Source organism: Podarcis bocagei (genome assembly GCF_964188305.1).
Source record: "Podarcis bocagei genome assembly, chromosome: 1".
NCBI classification, from domain to species: Eukaryota; Metazoa; Chordata; class Lepidosauria; order Squamata; family Lacertidae; genus Podarcis; species Podarcis bocagei.
The window spans coordinates 83783315-83803141 of NC_138125.1; the positions used below are offsets into that span (position 1 = coordinate 83783315).

Genomic DNA, 19827 nt, shown 5'->3' on the forward strand with positions numbered 1-19827 from the left:
TTGTTAATTCCATACCTCTTCTGCAGGCCAGTGGTGAATAACCCTTTCCCTGACATACAAGTTTTTAGATTCCCTAAAGGTCCATCTTTCAAGAACATTAATACACATTGCTGGTGTATATGGGATCAATAATTCCTCTCTTTCTTTCCTTTGGGGTCACTTGCATTCACAGGTTAAGGGTGAAAGTGAGCATTGTCCCACTCTGTTGATTTCCATCATGCAGCTATGAGGAAGCTTAATGGATTGATGTCCCAATGAGGGATGTCCCACTGAGAGAGCTCTTGTCCAGAGTGCTGCAATAAGGGTGTTTTTGCTGACTCATCAACAGAGGGGAAGGAATGAAGAACATAATCATTTCTAGGCCTTGTTATTGAGGCAGACCACCTCTCTTTGGTCTGCCATGAGCTAAAGCAGATGTGCATCACCATAGGTAACACTGAGCCCTCAGGACACTTCCAAACCCCTCTCTCCAGCTACACACTCCTTGAGGTTTTCTGCCTGGTTGCAAATGTGTCCTTGAGGTATGATAATGACTCTTGCTTGTCTGGATGGAGAGCAGAGAGGGGCAGGTGAGTGTGTACAGTAGCATCTGTCAGGGCTGCATGGGTGCCTTGCTCTCCTGACTTCCCTATGCCATGCATTGCTGCAGGTTACCAAGAGGTGAAGGGGGAAGTCAGTGGGGATCTCCGCACGGTGCAGTGCAGCATCGGATTGGCTCTGCTGCTGCACCGCACCAGGCTCCCTTTACCTTCTTGGTAACCGGCAGCAACATGTGGCGTTGGGAAGTCAAGAAAGGCACGCAGCTCCACCTGTGCAGCCCTGCCAGCCACTGCTGAGTGTGCGTAGAAACTAGCCTGCTGTACAAAGGTATACATTTGCATTAATTGCTCTGCTCACTTTTGTCTGTCTCTGGCCTTTCCCATCACTGGCCAGCGGCTCCCGGAGGTTTGCTCAAAAACAAATTCTGCCTGTAGACTGAAAAAGGTCCTGCATTCCTGGGACCGAAGGAGAGACAAATATGGAGATCTGAAGGGAGCTGCTTATTGTTGGTTCCCCCTGGGGATTCCCTGGGTTTGGGAAAGCCTTGAGCAAAATGCCCTCATGTGTGTGTTGGCCGGGGCGGGGAGGGAGGTACTGTTGTAGTTGCCCATTCTCCTTCATCTCATCTACAGTGGTGCCTTGCAAGACAAAATTAATCCGTTCCGCGAGTCTCTTCATCTTGCGGTTTTTTCGTCTTGCAAAGCACGGCTATTAGCGGCTTAGCGGCTATTAGCAGCTTAGCGGCTATTAACGGCTTAGCGGCTTTAAGAAAAAGGAAACAAACTCGCAAGAACTCGCAAGACGTTTTGTCTTGCGAAGCAAGCCCATAGGGAAATTCGTCTTGCGGAACGACTCAAAAAACGGAAAACTCTTTCGTCTAGCGAGTTTTTCATCTTGCGAGGCATTCGTCTTGCGGGGCACCACTGTAGTTGTGAGAGCCTCATAGAAAAAGGCTAAACTTTTGGTGGCTGAGGGAGCCAAAGAGCAGTTTTGCTTTGTTTTAAAAGTCAGATAAATAGATTAAAGAGCTGTTGTTGTTTCAAAAACCGCTGTGAGAAAGAGAAAGATTGTAAAGTGGGAGGGAAGAAAATATGATTGTGACTCATGGGAAAAGGGAACCAGCTCTGCCTCACAGAAAATGAAAGTTTCCTTTCAGAGAAAAGAGCTGTCATATGACATCTGTATTTGAGCAGAGAAATGAGGAAGTGCAAGGAGCACTGAGAGGCTCTGGAGTAGAAAGAGGATCCCTGGGAAGAAAGACTCGGAGGAAAAGACACGGGCAAGAAAGGGAGAGGCCGAGAGAATAGGCAGGTAGCCAGGCTGATAAAGAACTCAGATCCCAAGGCAGGGCTTGCATGGCCTCGCGGGGGGCCCGAGAGGAGCGGAAGCCCCTCATAAGGCAGGAGGAGGCCCCTGACAGGCCTGCCACATCTCCCTTTGAGGGCAGGAAGACTGCCTGTGCTGCTGTGCTGCTGGTGGAGATTCTGGAGCGAACCGCTTTTTTTGGCATCGTCTCCAACCTCGTCCTGTACCTCAACAGCAGCAACTTCAACTGGGGCGGCGCCCAGTCTTCGCGTGCGGCGTTGCTCTTCTTGGGGGCCTCCTACCTGTTTTCGCCCATCGGGGGCTGGCTTGCGGATGCTTACCTGGGCCGCTACTGGACCATCGCATTCAGCTTCCTGCTCTACTTGCTGTCGGCCTGCCTCCTGCCAGCCGTGGCCTCGCAAGATAGTCGGCTCTGGTTGTGCGGAGAGATGCCAACTTACCCAGTACAACCCGCCTGCAAAAATGGTAGTACGGACTGCAACCAGCAATTGCCAAGTCAATATTGTGCCCCTGTTATGTACAGTGGTCTACTGCTCCTGGCCCTGAGCATCAGCTCTGTCAAAGCCAACCTCACACCATTTGGCGCTGACCAGGTAAGAAGAGATCTGAGCTCACATCTACCCTTCGTATTTAAACAAGAAGGATACTGGTGCACTTTGCTCCTTGTTTCATGGGCTCCTTCTGTCTTCAATATACGTTGTTTGAGTAAACACAATACCTCTGAAATACATTCGAAATGGTTTGGGTTTTTCCTTTTAAAGAATTCTGGGCACTTTGATTTATTAAAGGTTGCTGGGAATTGTAAATCTATGAGGGGGAAACCAGAGTGCCCAGAATTCTTTGAGGGAAATCATGTATTTTGGATGTGCTTTAAAGGCAAAGTATATATGCAGCCTTTGGCTCATTGTCTCCTGACTTGTTGAAAGCAGAATGCATTATTTGTGTTTATTTTTGCATACTACCTTATATCCTGATTTTCAGTACAGATTTTCAGCAATAGCAATATAAGAAAACACAACATAAACCTAAGTGAATTAAATAAAAAATAGAAAAGGCCTCCAGAAATTTAAAAGTTTTTACCTGCGGCTGAAAAGATAACACGCTCAGTGTTAAGCGAACCTCTTTGGGGAGGGACTTCTAAAGTAGGGGCCCTGACTAAAGCATCTTTTTCAGTATGGAGGCTTTTCTTCTTCTTCAGTAGTTTTTCAATTAAATGTAGCTTTTGTCATCCTATGTGTTATTTTCTGAAAAAGACAATAAAAGAGTTTTCGTTTTTAAAAGTAGAATTATTGTTATTATCATCATCATCAATAATACTAACAACAATCCACCCTTCACCCTAAGATCCCAGGGTGGGTTAAAACAATTAAAACACAATGTTAAAAACAACTTGAAACAACTTGCAATCACAGAAATAAAGCAGGTCTTTAAAATAAACATCTAAGCTGTGAAAAGGCAGGGTAAAAAGTCCATCTTCAGGATTCAGCAAAAGCTGTGTAATGAAGAGGCCTCCTCCATGATAAGGGAATTCCTTCTCCCGGGTCTCCAACCCCCTCCCCCCAAAAAAAAAACCTCTGAGGGAAAGAGGTGTTCTTTCAGGTATTTGGGGGCCCAGATCGTTTAGGGGTTTAGCATGAGAAGGGTTTCTGATGTCTGTTCCAATAGGGTCAGTACTTCTGCCATGCTCAGCTTCCACCCAGAACACCATTAAAACCAAACAAACATGTGTAAAAGCATCTGCAGCCAGGGGTCTTTCAAATTTGTAGGAGATTAGGCAACTTCCTGACTGAGCTCCTTACAAAGAACAAGGAAGAGCAGTTTCTCCTCCCCCCTGAGAGCGAATTGAATTTCCCTTATCCTGGTCCTAGAATGGAGCTACTTGTCTGCTTGTGGCAGAACTAGAGCTAAACCGGATTATTCTCCCCCAAGTTCTCCATGCTATTTGTGGGTTGCAAAATTGGGGGATGGGGGGAATTTTACCAAATATTCTTGGTGGGTTTGTTTATTTGTTTTATGACCTGCTTCCCAGAGTTGGATATTGGTGGGTGAAGGAAGCAGGGGGCTAAGAGAGGATTGGAAGGAGGAAGGGCCCAAGCCCATTGCTTCCTCCAACTGTATTAAGCAACACTATTTCATTGTTTAATAAAATGGTAGCTCAGTGGCAGAGCATCTGCTCTGCATGCAGATGGTCACAAGTTCAATCCTTGGCATCTGGTAGGACTGGGAGAGACCTTTAATGCTAGAGTTGCACTGCCAACTGGTGCAGAGACAATACTGAGCTAGATGGACAAGTGGCCTGACTTGGTATCGGCCAGCTTGCTGTGTTCTTATTAAAGCTAGATCCACAGTTGTGCCAACATTTAATGGATAACAAAATTCAGGAGGCCATTTTGGTAAATATCCTCCAGAATGCAGCTAAAATCCCCCAACAGAACACAAAAAGAGCTTGCTGGATCAGGCCATTGACCCATTTTAGTCCAGCATCCTGTTCTCACAGTAGCCAACCAACAAGCAAGACTGGAACACAACAGCACTTTCCCGTCCTGCGGTCTCCAGTAATTGTATTCAAAAACATGACTGCCTTGAACTGGGGAGTCAGAGCATCACCATCACAAACCCTCCAAGTGTCTCTATTTTCCAGGGACGTCCCTGATTTAGAGAAGCTGTCCTGGATTCTGATTTGATCCCGGATTGTCCCACTTTTCCTTAGGATGTGCCTATTTTCATTGGAGAAATGTTGGAGGGTATGGAGTTATCCGACCCCTGAGCTGTCTGAAGGCAATCCTGTATAGGGAAGGTTTATTTTAATGTTAACATTTTATTATGTTTTTATATGTATTGGGAGCTGCCCAGAGAGGCTGGGGCAACCCAGTAAGATGTGTGGGGTATAAGTAATAAAATTATCATGGAATGGGACATCCCTATTTTTACTGAAGAAATGTTGGAGTGTATGGCATCATGGCTGGTAGCCTTTGATAGCTGTTTCCTCCACGAAAACAAAAGGGCCAAGCTTCAAAAGGAGTTTGAGAAATAGAAACCATGTAAGAAATTTATTTTCTGAATAAATCTGGCTTGGTAGACAGACCAGTAGAATGGCTTTGCCCGCCCCAAAAAAATAATAATACAGGAGAGGTTCAGTGTAGCTCCTGCAGTACTGATTGTCCCACCTGTCCAGAACATTCCAGGTTAACCTTTCATCACCTCTTGTTTTTAGATTGTGTCTTCACAGTTACTTGGTAGCTCCAAAGCCAGCGCCCTCAAAATGTGGCATAGGGACATGCTAAAGAGACGATATAGTGCTCTCCTGCTCAAACTCCCACCCACCATCCAGTTTTTGTGCATCTTCATTAAAGCTGTCCTACCCCACCCACTTCCCCATAACTGTTCACAAGCCAAGAAGAAGCCATTGCCTCCCTTGCAGTGGATAAGTCTTCTCCTCACCAGGGTTTGGTGTGTCAAGATACAGCTGCCTCTGTCAAACTCGACCTCAGGACCCCCTTGGTTTGTACCTCATTCAAATATCTTTTGTGGTATCCCACAAAAGAGTTTTCCATGTGTGCACATCAGCCTTGCAAATAAGACCACAACAGTTATCAACCCCTATAAATGTTTACTAGTCCTAGTCCACTTATACTTGGACAGAAAGGACCCATTGTCTTTCAGGTTTTAAATATATCCCTTGTCGGTCACATGGAGACAATTCTTACAGGGATAAGTCACACACAAGCAACTTGTCTATCAGAACATGGTCTCACTCCCTTGTGCTTTTAAAAATTTGAAGGTGACGGACCGTGGCCGGGATGCCACCCGACGTTTCTTCAACTGGTTCTACTGGAGCATTAATATTGGGGCTGTGATCTCTCTGCTGGTGATTGCCTTCATCCAGCAGAATGTGGACTTCCTTATTGGCTATGCCATCCCTGCTGGCTGCCTGGCCCTGGCCATCATCGTCTTCCTCCTGGCTGCCCCCACCTTTGTCACAAAGCCTGCGGCTGGCAGTCAAGTCTACCCCATGTTCCAGTTGGCCTTCCAGAAAAGCTGCTGTGGCCAAGCAGTCCAGAAGATGACCACCAAAACCAGGTAAAGCAGAGGATATCTCTTTCGGCTGGCCAAGGCCATCTACCGTATGGGACTTTCCTCTGAACAGTGCTGGATATGCGCTTAGGACTGGCATGAGCACCACTCAAAAAGCATGCGTGTAGCAGTTGGTTTAAAAAACAAAACAAAACAAAACAAAACAAGACAAAACAAAACAAAACAAAACACAACAAGACAAAACAAAACTTTTTTAGATCAATCAGAAAGGGTTAAGCATTACCTTCCAGCAAGGAGTTACCCTTTACCTAGACAGCATTAACACAGTGCAGGTGTACAGATGCAGCAAATGAGATGGTAGAATCTTGAGGGAATTATGGACTTTACCACTTTAGGATGCAAGTAGGGGGTGATATTAAAAAAACAGGGTCCACCAGATAAAATGGTTCTTGTTTGGCTGTTCTCTATGATGTTAGCTTTCTGCTTTCAGAGAGTTTCTTAAACACACACACACACACACACAAAATATTTTTTTAAATGGCATCCCCTGCTACAGTCTGAAGTAATACAGCCTATTTGACCTCTTCATTCTGCTGCATTTTCAGACAAGGCCACATAAACTTATCCAAAGGGAATAGCTTCTTAATTAATTTAATATTCTATTTTTTCCATAATCTAGTGGAAAAAAGCACAGTGAAAATGTGACTAGCGAAGCTGAGCCCTGGAATCATTGGGAGCTCTCATATTATTTGGTTGGTCCACTTGTGTTGTGTGGAAAGGGACCGTATAAAAAGACCCCTCAAGAAGGGTGGAAAGTATCTTCCAATTGCAGTAGGTGAAGCAATGCATGCTTCTCACTCACCAAGTGCACTGGAAGTGCAAAGGGTGGGGCATCTTTGGTTCTCCAGATGGTGTTGGAGTTCCCATTATTCCTTACTACAGACCATTTCTGAAGGGTCTGATGGGAGCTGTAGTTCAACAACACCTGGAGGGCTACAGGGTTCCCCATTCATGGACTAGCCCAATATTGTTTGCACTGACTGACAGCAGGCTTGCCAAGGTTTCGGATGGGTTTTTCTTTGCCCTGCCTAAAAATGTCAGGAATTGAACCTGGAACCTTCTTCATCCAAAGCATATGCTTCACCACCCACAGAACTCTCCTTACAACAAAGATGGAAAACCTGTGGTCCTCCAGATGTTGTTGAACTACATCTTTTGTTGTCCTTGACCGTAGGCCATGCTAGCTGTGGCTGATGGGAGTTGTGGCTCTCTACGTTATCTGATGCCAAGTTTCCTATCCCTTACAGCAGGGCAGGAGAAGAAACAATTCTCACTCTACTTCCAAACCATAGGAATGCACTCTCAGGGCCAAGGCTCAAAGGGACTGTGTGGACTTTGTGGGAAATAGATGGGTACTTTATCCACCTTTGAACAGGTTGTTGAGTTCTGGGAAATGTCACTTCAGGCTCTGTAATAACAGTCTTGATTCCTATAAATGAAGTGAAACTGCTATTTGGGGATAAGAAGCCCACATGAACTCATTTGAAGCCTGGAGTGTGACCCTGGTCACGTTATAAAAGCCCTGATACACTTTTGCTGTTCCTTTTATCTACAGAACACATAGTAACCAGTCAGAAGCCGAGGCTAATGGCTCACTTTCAGGTCCAAGGCCCCAGCCTGTGGGGATGTCACATGAGAATATTGCCAACTTCCAAGTGATCATGAAGATCCTACCTGTGTTGCTCACTCTCATCCCGTACTGGATGGTCTATTTCCAGGTAGGTCTTGGCACCGTTTCCCAATTCTGGTCTGAAGCCCTGATCTGTTTAGTGCAGGTGTGGGGAAGCTGTGGCCCTCTGGCTGTTGCTTAACTACAGCTCGCAGCATCCCTGACCATTGGCCATGCTGGCTTGGGCTGATGGGAGTTGGAGTCCCAAAACATTTGGAGAGTTACAGCTTCCCCATACCTGGTTTAGTGGCTGAAGTTAGAAGGAGCGGAGGGTTAAAGGATGTCCTTTCATTGCCAAAATGTTCTTAAACCATGTGTGACTTCATACTTTCATAATAATAGCACATAATAGTAATAGTGTGGTACAGGAACTCTCTCTGTTTGGTCACTTTGCACTAAACATGAATCTTGGTCTTTGGCCTACATAAGCTGTGCCCCATCCTTAGCAGGGAAGCAAATTCAACTAGGATTGCAATCCACTGTGCATTCATGTGGGCTCAAGCCCAAACTTAGTTTCAAGCAAACTTGCATAGGGTGATCAGACTGCAAGGTTCCTCCTAGCAGGGCTAGATTTGGACCTTTAGAGGCCCTAAGCACTTAAAGGATTTGGGTTCCCTCTTCTATATCTAATTCAAAATATGAACAAAAAAAACACCATAAAATAAAATTTATTTTTTGAAATGAAATGAAACCTACGATAAGATGGGAAATAACGTTTAGCTTTATATGTTTGTATAAATAATGTTTGTGTTTGTTCAGCTGCACCATATGGCCCATGGTAAATCTGGCAATGGGGAATTTCTGTGGTGCCCCCCTTCCCTTGGTGCCCTAAGGAGGGGCTATAGAAAAAACAGGGTGTCTGCCTGTTTCATTTCCCCCTTGGTTCCTGTTGGCTTTTACAGCACAGCTGTAAAGTTGACAAGCAGTTACTATAAAGTGAAATGAAATGCACATTAAAAGCAAAGCTATGGAAGCAGAGGTGTTTCTATTCCCGTACGTTTTTCCCCAACAAGGTCATAAATCCTTGTTTGTAGGTGAGTGGATTGCCAGGAAAATGTGAAACCATTTATCCCAAAGAGATATTTGTGAGGGAGAAGGAGCAAGCGTGGAGACAACAATAAAACAGATTATTCTAAATGTATAAAATTGCTTAGGAGGATGTCTGTTTTGATACAAGCTCATGGTGTTTCCATACAACACGGTTTCGCTTATCCACTCTGAGGTGCTATGGCACTAAGTCAGCTGTTGAGAGAGGTCTTCCTTCTCCAAGGCACCTGGCATCTCAGCAAGGATAGAGAACTTCCAGGTGTTGCTGGACTCCATTTGCTATCCCCCCTGACTGTTGACTATGCTGGGTGGGCTTGATGGGAGTTGGAATCCAACAACAGAGGGCTACAGGTTACCTAACCCTAGGATTCTTTTTAATGAATCCATTTAATAATATGCCTTTTAACTGATTAACCAATTCATGATTAAAATCAGAGTTGCGCCAAAATGGGACGAGGATACACATTGCACAGAATACACGGCCTCTTATGTAATCAAACACACCCGGACACACTTTCACTGATTGCTGGGGATAGGTCTGCAAAACAGTGGGGAAATGGTACCTCATTCTGAGTAAAAGTAGGTGCCCTTGCTGTGGTTGGCTTTGTGATGTCATCATGTAGCTAAATCTGATTGGCCAACTACAAGGCAACCCATCCCTGAGGTGCTCAGATAATGAATTTCACTGTTCTTGCAGCATCTGCCCTGCAGATGGCTGGGAAACCAATGTGTACTGAAGACCCATGGATGGGTATGGGCACATCAAAGAAAACCCTGTGCATCTGCTTATTTATAAGGACTTTTGAAGTTTGTTAGTTTGTGTAGGCATGTGCTACATTTAAATCCCTGACTTTGCTCTATGACGGAACTCACGGTGGCATACAAGGGTTCTCCCCAGATGTTCTCCCCAGACGTTCTTCCCATCCAAGCACTGACCAGACCCAGGCCTGTAAACATAGCACCAAAATCTTGGTGCCTTGGTTCTCTGGGTGACTCCTGGGGGCCAGGGCATTTCGGGGCTCCTCAGTGGTTTTTTTGAGGGGGATGGGACCCTCAGTGTTCAGAGGACCATGCACATGACATCAGGACATCACATTGGGGCCCCTCAAATATCTGGAGAAGCTGGCCCCTCTGCCTGCAAAGCTTCAACTAAGTGGCTGCATAATGGGACTCAGACCAGAACTTGGGCCCTATGTTCCTGTTTTCCATACTTTATTAGTGTTTCAGGTCTGCAACATATCCTTTGCTTGCAATGGATGAATAAGAGTTTATTGCAGATTCAACTAAGTTGTTTTGGGGTTAGTTTGTTTTTTGCAACTGTGACCCCATATATGATCCCACTCCTGTGTCTTTGTTTCCCTTACTGAAACCCTCTTCTGGTCTCAGGAGACATTTCTTTATGGTTCTGGCTGCTTTATAGGACAGAAGTTAGGGGGTTTTGTACCATGCACAGGATTTGGGTGATAATTTCCACTTTTGTAGCAGAGGCAGCCGAATATGCAAATACAATGAGATCTGCATATCTAGCCACCAGGGAGAGAACACATTAAATGTTTCTTATTGGCATTTAATATGATCAGGGATTTAAACAGCTCTGGCTGGCATTATTAGATGCATTATTTGTGAGTTTCAGGGAGACTTGTAATCACTGACAATGATTTATGAGTTCCTGAATTTTACAACAGATTCATCTGTTTGTAAAGTTGGTGCAAAATTGTTTCCTTATTTCTTCACATCAAGGAATAACACAAGAATAGTTGTCTGTATGTGGTGGGCATTGCCAATGACGTCCAGACTTTTGATCACCACAGAGCTTATACCAGTGGTTCCCAAACTTTTTTGGTTCCATAAACTCACTCCCAATGCTGCTTACTCTACCTTAGGAGAAGCTTTATTAGTACTTTGCATGCCCCACTAAGGAAGATAATAACACAATAAAATTGAAAGCAGTAACAGTTATTTGCAAATTTATTAAAAATCCAGTTGAAACTATTTAGTTTAGTTAATTCAACGGAATTGATTAGTTTGATCCAGATATACCAGCTGCTCAAAATCTGATTGTCATTTACACTTCCACTGCTTCCCTGCTGCCCCCTTGCCTGTTAACACCCCCCCCCAAGTAATCCCCCCCTTTGGGAACCACTGGCTTAGTCCTTGACAGTCAGCTGGGTTGGAGTCAATCAAAGACTCGTGATCTTTCTAGCTGAGCATATATATCTTTAATGGCATTCCTCTTGTATCGTGTTTTAGATGCAGTCAACCTACTACCTGCAGGGTCTGCACCTCTACATCCCCAACATCTTTCAGAAGAGTCAGCAGAACAACAGTTCTTTCTCATTGGCCGCAGATGGTCACTACACGGTAGGCCATGAGAAACAATGCTGTGTGGTTTCGTTAGACCTTGAGAAGATGGTGTAAGACTGTCCAGCCCAGACGACGGAGCTTGTGCCAAGCTCTGTGCTTTAAGAAGGGGACGAGCTGTGGTGACTTGGGTCACGTTGTGACAAATGTGGCGTCCATCACAACAAACGTCTCTTTTAAGTGGAGGAGATATGGGTGCTCAACAGCTCCAGTAAATAGACTGATCCTGTGGTGAATGTGTTAAGGAACAAGAGGGCTTCTTCAGGGAAGGGACATAAAGCAACAGCCTGGTTCTGCCCAGAGCAACATTCCTCCTCCTCTGGAACAGCCCAGGCACAACCCCTATTTTTATAGGCAGAATAGCTGCTGACAAGCTGCATGTGACTCTAGCAATAACAGGCCTCAGACACCACAAACAGAAGAGAAATTGTTCCACTTCCCCTCAGGCCCCAAACTGTGTTGTGCTAAGCTAAGGGGAAAGTTGAGATAGGAGTAAGGATGGGAGGCATATGCAGGAGAGAATGAGGGATTTTGGGAGCAGAACTCAGGCATTCATGTTGGCTTTGGACTTCTTTCTTAAGGGAATGCCCTTCTATTTCATGAATAGGAAGAAGTCTCTTTTATTTGAAGGACTTAAACGGCATTGATTTCTCCCCCCTCCCATCCTTTCTGATATTGCTTGCCCATCTCCTCAGCTTGGTAGCTGTGGTGCTTTTATTCCTGTTTCTCAACTTCATTCTGGGGAAAGCATCCTTAGAATATGCAGCCATGATCCATATAGTGGTCTCTGGAAATCTGTTGAAAAAATGGATGTGTTGGTTCATTTCCTTCTTGCAGGGAGCCAACCATATGCAGAGATTGCCATGAACAGGACTCTGCTTTTTGCACACTCTGTAAAACACTCTGTTGTGGGGAATATGATAAAAGCACGATCATGTAATTGGATTGCTTGTATACAACCAACCCATGATAATCAGGGGTGAGAAAGCACACAGTGATATTGGGCAGCCACTACATGTTTAAAAGGGATGCGGGTGGTGCTGTGGTCTAAACCACAGAGCCTAGGGCTTGCCGATCAGAAGGTCGGTGGTTCGAATCCCTGCAACGGGTGAGCTCCCGTTGCTCGGTCCCTGCTCCTGCCCACCTAGCAGTTTGAAAGCATGTCAAAGTGCAAGTAGATAAATAGGTACCGCTTTGGCAGGAAGGTAAATGGCGTTTCTGTGCACCGCTCTGGTTTGCCAGAAGTGGCTTAGTCATGCTGGCCACATGACCCGGAAGCTGTCTGCGGACAAACGCCGGCTCTCTCGGCCTATAGAGTGAGATGAGCATACAACCCCAGAGTTGTCCATGACTGGACCTAACGGTCAGGGGTACCTTTACCTTTACCTTACATGTTTTGAAGGTTGTACCAATTGGCCACGGCAGTCAGGGACAGTTGACACAACCAGACTAGTGCATTCAAAAATGTTAGTTGAGCAGAAGCAGTCCTGTGGTTCCTTCATCAGTTTGCAACTCAACCCACTTACCACAGCAGGGCAGCCATTCCTAGCACAGTAAATAAGGGTGGGATTGTGAGGGGTGAGCATTTGGGAGAAGCAATGACACCAGGTGTTGAAAGTGGTTGCTGAACTCTGCATGGACCCACTCACTGTGACAGCATGGTGGTGTGTAAAGTCCCTTTGCATCTCCATAGAATCCAAGCCTATTGCAGGACATCCCATCAAACAGGTGTTCCCACATCCACTAGCTCCATAGAAGTAAGTGTCAATGGTATCTGTAAGCAGAGCTTTTTTTCAGCTGGAACTGACTGGCACTTAGTTCCAGCACCTCTCAAGTGGACACCATAGCCATTATAAGAGAATAAGAGAGGCATTCATGGTGATTTCCTGCACCTCCTCTTCTAGAAAAAACAACACTGTCTGTAAATATATCTGAAGTGTGGTCTCTCTCTCTCTCCAGTTCCCAGATGCCTGGCTCCTTCTAGCTAATGTGGTGGTTCTGCTGGTCCTGGTACCACTAAAGGACCGGGTCATAGACCCCTTCCTGGCAAAGAGAAAGCTATTGCCTTCAGCACTGAAGAGGATGGCTCTAGGCATGTTCTTTGGGCTTGCCTCAGTTGTTGTTGCAGGTGAGTCATATATTCATCTGTATCAATCCCAACCGCTTCCAGACAGGCCCCCTGTCAGGGGCACAGGCGAGGGGGCGTGTGTGCATAATTGGCTAAAAATATGTCCATAAATATGTCTATAAATAAAAATATTGATTATTGCCTCATAAGAAAAGATTTTAAATAAAGGATCTTTATATGGTATGTGGGGCCCTGTTTTCCCCTATTTTTTTCTGCCCCACATTCCTTTTTCTTTAAATTTCTGCGGCTAGGGGGTGCAATCTGGACAGTTCTGCCAGGGGTGCAAGATCACCTAGCTATGGCTCTGCAGGCAGGTAGCTCCAGGGGTGGAGGAAGGAGGGTGCTGTAGTGCTGGACCGTCCCGAGTGTCACCGCTGAGGGGGGTGACAAAATGCCAGGCGCCACTCACCACAGGGCCTGCAGCGCGCCCAAGCCACGCATCTCTCCTGGGAGAGACGTGGTGGCTTGGGTGCACGCAGGCTCCCACACTGCCCAAACGGTCTGCCCACTGCCTCCCCCTCAGCTGTGGGGCAGCTGAGTGGGAGGAGGTGGGCAGATTCCTCAGAGGCCCCGCAGGGCGTCCTGCCCCAGCTGGCCCCACCCAGCAGGTGGCTGGTCCCGCCCCTGGGTGCAGGGAACGCGCACCGCCCCAGGAGCCCAATTGGCTTGCTCCGCTGCTGGGTAGCTCCAAGTGGCAGCCAATCATTGCTCTTCCATTCCATTCCATCTACCACTGCAATTGCAATGGACTTTATGTATCTCACTGTGTTTAGTCCTCATCAATGGGCATGAGTATTGAGTATTGTGAATGGAACCATTTGAAACTCAGCACACATTCACTATAACCCTTGTGGGTGCCATTATAACCCCATGTTACTTTATAAATTGATGTTTTAATTATATCACTAAAACACCTATCCAAGTTTTATTAAGAACATTGAAAGAGATAACAGGGGTAGTACACCATACTGCTGTAATACTTCAGTAATGTTTTGACCCTACATTATAGTGTTATAATGCAAGATCTTTCTTTCCTGGTTTGTTTGTTTTTAATGTTATCCCTGGAAACACATTTTAGTGATAATTAAAACAAAAACAAAAACAGAGTAATAAAATGGTGCTCACCACAAAATATTATAAATGCATGCTGAGCAGTGATAGGTTCAATCTCTCAGTATGTTACTGTCCCACATCAAACTCCCACTCTTTAAGAAAGATGGAAGAGTAGCACTAAACACATCTACACATGTAGAGATTGTGTTGCTTTCCCATTCTTCGGGGGGGGGGGGGCGGTGCAGAGCTGGGCATTCTGTGTTCTGAGGGAAGATGGAAGAATAACAGGAAAAATAGAGGAAGACAATAACGGGATGGCGATGCTTCCTGCAGAAAGTGATTGACTAATGCACAGCAATTCTAAAGTAAATGCCTCATAAGGGAAGCACTCCCCTGTTCCTATTCTTAGAGTAAAACCAGTTGAGCCCAAAGCATAAAAGATAATAGGTTTATCAGCCACCTTGCTCCAATAGAATCAGAAACAAGGCTTCAGGAATAAGGAATGCTATTTTATCATTTGTATTTCATGAAATAGCATGCATTACAGTTGTCCTGTGATTATACTACTTCACAATGCAGATGGGGGATTGTAGGTTTCTGAATTCCTCTACCATGTAAACAACAACAACAACAAACAATAAAAACTCAGTTACCAGCACTTAAAAAATAGCACCCTGGGGAGAAAGCTAGGCTGTAACCCTGAATTGTGACATGTTATCCTTCCTTGGGAACGGAACCTTTGTTACAAAGTGCATTCAGTCATGCCTTACACACACAAATACATACTACTCACTTACTACTAGAAGGACTATACAATCTGTTTTTTTCTGAAGACCTGCTCTGAGTGTTGCAGTCCAGATGTCCAGGTTGCGATGCAAATGTCAGGATGCTTTAGCCAGTGCTGATTGCCCACTGGGCCTTGCAATCATCAGCACAGGCTGTGCAGTCCGTATAGCTGCTTCCCTACAGTGTGCGCAGGGGCAGTGGCGTAGCGTAGGGGGTGCAGGGGGGGCCGGGCGCACCGGGCGCAACATCTGGGGGGGCGCTCGCACCTCTCTGCCCCTACCTGGCTCACTCACTCTCTCTCACTGCAGTGCTGGCTGTGCAAATCCGATCTGAGCCGCTGGGTCGCCGCCCACTGTGGAGGGGGTGGGTGCCAGGCGTGCGGTGCGGAGAGAGAGCGAGGGACTATCTGGGGGAGGGACAGTGCAGCGGCCGCCCAGTGCAGCGCTGAGCACGGGAGAGAACCACACCAGACCAGACCAGGCAGCAGCAAGAAGAAGCTGGCAGCAGCGGAAGGTTAGGGGGTAGGGGGCGCAAATTACTTGCCTTGCCCCGGGTTAGGGGGCGCAAATTACTTGCCTTGCCCCGGGTGCTGACAACCCACGCTACGCAGGGGTGCCCCAGGTCAAAGACGCCAATGTTTCCCTAGCACATTTTCTGCCTAATGAGCATTACTGTGGCCAGTTGGCATCATCAGGGCATGCTCACAATATATAGATATAGATTCTTTCCAAACCCTGGCAAGACTTTGTGGAGCAGCAGAGCCATCTTCCATGGCTGGAAGATGGAGAAGGGCAGGACAATTGCTGCATCAGCCCAGCACAAGGGGAGGGGGAATTAAATTGCTCTCCCCCTTGTTAGAAAGGCCCAACCCAGAGGCCAGCTGGAAATTCCTGCAGAAGCATCTAATGACCCAGTTCTGGACATTTGCAGCATCTGGGAAACTCCCCTAGAACTTCACGCTGTTGCTGACATTTAATGTCTTGACTGGGAGCGAGACTGTACTGCTTCCCTGGTTGTCTTATGCAAGCCCAGTTTAGTCATGAGATGCCTGGCCTGGTCTGAGGAGTCAGGAGCCAGCTTTGCCCTCACAGTGAAAGGACAATTAGGAACGCCTCCGTATAACTGAAACACCTTGTATGTTCCATTCTTCCCTCATGCTAACGAGTTTGTGGGTGCCAGGCACCTCTAATCCCTGGATCCAGGGTTCAGGAAACTTGATTAAAATATAAGCCAGGCTAGCTTCTTCATGAGGTAATCACCATCAAGAGAGAACAAAGGAAAGGCGATGAGCCATTAAGAAAGCAGTGGAGAGGGGGCTCTGTGCCAGATTGCAAATGGGTGGGGCTCTTAGATAGTGAGAAAGACAAAGCCTGTTTCTTAGAGAGCAGAGCTTTTTGTGGAGTGACCTAGAATAGGGAAAAAGTTGCAGAGTGAGAGAGAGTCATGGCTGATTTCTGCTTGAATCCAAGGCTGTGGCTATGGGAGAAACAAGACCCCTCTGAGGTGTTAATGTTGTGAACCTTTCCATCGTAGGCTCAGGTTGCATATATGTGTAAATAACCATATTTCATAAAGACACCACAGTCTCCACTGTGCCTCATTTACAAAAGGAAACAGGCACCAGGTAAGCATCTGGAACCCCTGGAATCTCACACTGCTCAGAGATTGGGGTGGCATGCAACTTTATGTTCCATTCTTTCCTGACCCCCTTTTGTGCTGCACTACCTGTCTCTCAGTCATTATGACCCTTAAATAACCATTTACACCTCTTGCAATTGTGGCATGATAAGGACTGATTGAAACAGCAATCTGAGGAGGAGGGGAGATTCATTTGAAGCATTCATTGGCAAACGGGAAAGCGCACAGAAGTGTACCACATGGCTCTCTTTTAAGCTGTTAGCTGGTGGAATACTCTCATTAAAGGAACAGCAAACAGTCCTGTACACACAGAGGCATGGCCTATGATTAAATATATCCCATCTGTGAAATGCATCCTTGCTATGGGTCTAAAGGTTGCTTCTGCTCAATAGGTGTTCTGGAGTCTGAGCGTCTGAAATACGTGAACAACAATGGGACCATCTCACAGAGAATTGGGAAGGATGTTTACAATGCAGCCCCACTCTACATCTGGTGGCAAATCCCTCAATACCTGCTCATTGGAATCAGCGAAATCTTTGCCAGCATTCCTGGTAAGCAGCACAGAAGAGTTTTCTATGGCACTAGCAAGCCTGGAACTGCACACAAGGGGAAAAGCTAAATACAGTAATGGTTTATGGAGCCTTGAACAATGGTTTAAAAATAGCTGGTACTTGCTCTTCTGGTTAACTAACACTCCTTCCTCCCAGGGCTGGAGTTTGCCTACTCCGAAGCTCCCAAATCCATGCAAGGAGCCATCATGGGTCTCTTCTTCTTCATTTCCGGTGTGGGATCACTTTTAGGATCTGGCCTCCTGACATTGCTCTCTTTGCCGGCCGATGGCTGGATGCACTGCCCAGAGGATTTCGGTAAGTGATACAACATCTGCTGCCCTTTAGCTACAAGTAGCGGGTAAAATCAGACTGTAGGGCCTCTTGACATGCCCCTCCTAGGGTCTGGGCTTTGGCCTATGTCCGAGTTATAACAGCAGGGCAGTGTAGGCAAGAAAGGAACCTGGTGTGTCTGAGAGGTTGCAAAGAAGGTATGTTGTCAGGAGGCTGCTGTAGACAGAGAATACGAGGAAAGAATTGCCTGGAGTGGTGAATGCTGCCGTCCCTGGCAATGGGACTCCCTGCTGCTGGCCTGCTTTGTGTACACTAATGGCGCTCCCTTTTTCTCCCCTAGGGAACATTAACAAATGTCGGATGGATTATTATTTCTTCCTGCTGGCCGGGATTCAGACAGTAACCTGTGTCCTCTTTGTCTGGATCTCCATCCGCTATGAGCGCCTCCGCTCTGCTGGCCGCGAGGGCAACTAACATCCTCTGCCTTCTTCCACTGGGACTGCAAAGAGGCGCCAGTGTCCCCTGGATCTCAGCGTGCTGCAGAATCCCCACCACTGTAGCCTATATGGTTAACTGCTGGGACGTTGCAGAGGCCAATGGTATATAAAAGGATTAGAGAAATTAATTGGGGATAGAGCCGTCAGTGGCAGCCAGCCAAAGACGACAACTGCACGTTCAAAGTGTCATTAACGTCTTAGTTCTTGAAGCTGAGCCCGGGGAGCCCAAATTAATTATCCCGGGATATAAGCCACTGTGACTAAGTCACACGGACCCGTTCTCTGACCTGGCAAAGCTGCTCTTGCTCCTGTGAGTACTTAGCATTCCTTTTGCAGCTCAGCTGTCCTTTTCGGTGGTGGGATTAAACCCCAAAATAAGAGAGTTCTCCCTGTATCTCTCCTCCCTCTACCCCCTCCCTCCCCCATGCCCAAGCCAATGACAAGACCATTCTATCTTTAAGCCACTGTGCAGCCTTCTTGAAAGTCACCTCCTTGGGGAAATTATTCCCTCTGGCCAAGGGTGAGCGTAGCAAATGGAGATGTAGCTGGTGATGGGTTAAGACATCAGATATATACAGCAAAGCTTTTCATGCAACGAGATCTGGTGTGGAGGGATCTACAGTCCTCTTCTGAGAATGGACATGGCCTTTAAGGTGTGCACCATCAGTTACTGAGAGCCAGTTTTGTCACAGAGAAAACAACACCTGTTGCCCTGCTTCTGTGGGGCATGCCTTCTGTTGCATGAAGAAAGGAAAGTGGTGGCCTGGGATGTGAAGAGCACAACAGTGTTCATGGGATGGGCCCAGAGAAGATGGAAAGGAATGGCACTTGTGGAATGGGGACTTCCTGACTGCTCCCTCCCACCTCACGGCATCCCTTAGACACAAACATCCAGCAATGGCAGGGACTGCAATGGGACACGGAAATCAGAGGAATCTGACAGGGATGTCTTGGGGAAGCTTTAAGTACTTTAAGACATCTGTGGATCCAAGCACTTGTATTTTTAACTTATGCAATGTGAACCTATGTCACTTCATTTTACATGTGGGGAATACAGGGATAGATTTATATTGTGGAATGGAAACATTGGTGACTTTCAATTAAAAAAAAACAATCACCCAATGTGTTTCTGATCCTCTCACTGAACAAACTTCACTTGCAAACATGAGCCAGCACAAAATCTAAAATAATGTTTTGATAATTGCTTTAGTAAGCTTTCTTGTGGCCTTTTAAGTCCATCTCAGCATTCCTTTTGGAATGCAAAGAAGAGTAGAATTATCTTTGCAATGCCAAAACCCCAAAAGTGAAAAGCTGGTTTCTGTGTGGAAGAAGCCTGGCATAGATGTGGGTCAAAGGCGACAGGTTGTTCCTAGTGTGGCATCTTTAACTTAGCAGGGGCTTTGATCTGGACCACAGCAGCAATTGCACCCAGCTGGGCTCGATTCCGCTGCAGCTCGTGTCAGCTCAGTGTGTTGGATTTGCTCTTCAGCTGTCGTTATGAATTTTTAAAATTAAAATCAATGCCAAACTCCCTATAGAAACATTCCGTGCTTGACAAGACTCCCGTAGAATCCCAGAGAGAAGTTCCACGGGGCCTCATCTTACTTTTCCTGGTAATATGAAATCTAATCCTAAATGATTTATGACCAGTGGGCCTGTAGCTTATCGGCATATTTGAGGAGTGACAGGAGGACGGAAGGTGGCAGTTGGAAGGGCCTCCCACAGAGACAAGTTTCAACAGCGCAGAGGAGGAGGGGGCTCCTGTCAACTCAAAATCGCTGCATGGAGGAGGGGTTTTTTGGCAGGTGTCTCCTGCAAGGATGGGAAAACGGTACTTGCTGAATT

General features: G+C 46.3%; 1 protein-coding gene across 1 annotated transcript; it reads left to right on the forward strand.

Annotated features, from left to right (window-relative positions):
- The first annotated feature begins 1696 nt into the window (after nucleotides 1-1696).
- SLC15A3 (solute carrier family 15 member 3) lies at nucleotides 1697-19104 on the forward strand. Its single transcript, XM_081200753.1, has 8 exons — nucleotides 1697-2459; nucleotides 5648-5946; nucleotides 7517-7679; nucleotides 10928-11038; nucleotides 12998-13166; nucleotides 17036-17194; nucleotides 17351-17509; nucleotides 17826-19104. Exons 1-8 carry the CDS (start codon nucleotides 1896-1898, stop codon nucleotides 17957-17959), a joined length of 1758 nt encoding a protein of 585 aa, XP_081056879.1. The 5' UTR covers nucleotides 1697-1895; the 3' UTR covers nucleotides 17960-19104.
- Nucleotides 19105-19827: the final 723 nt, after the last annotated feature.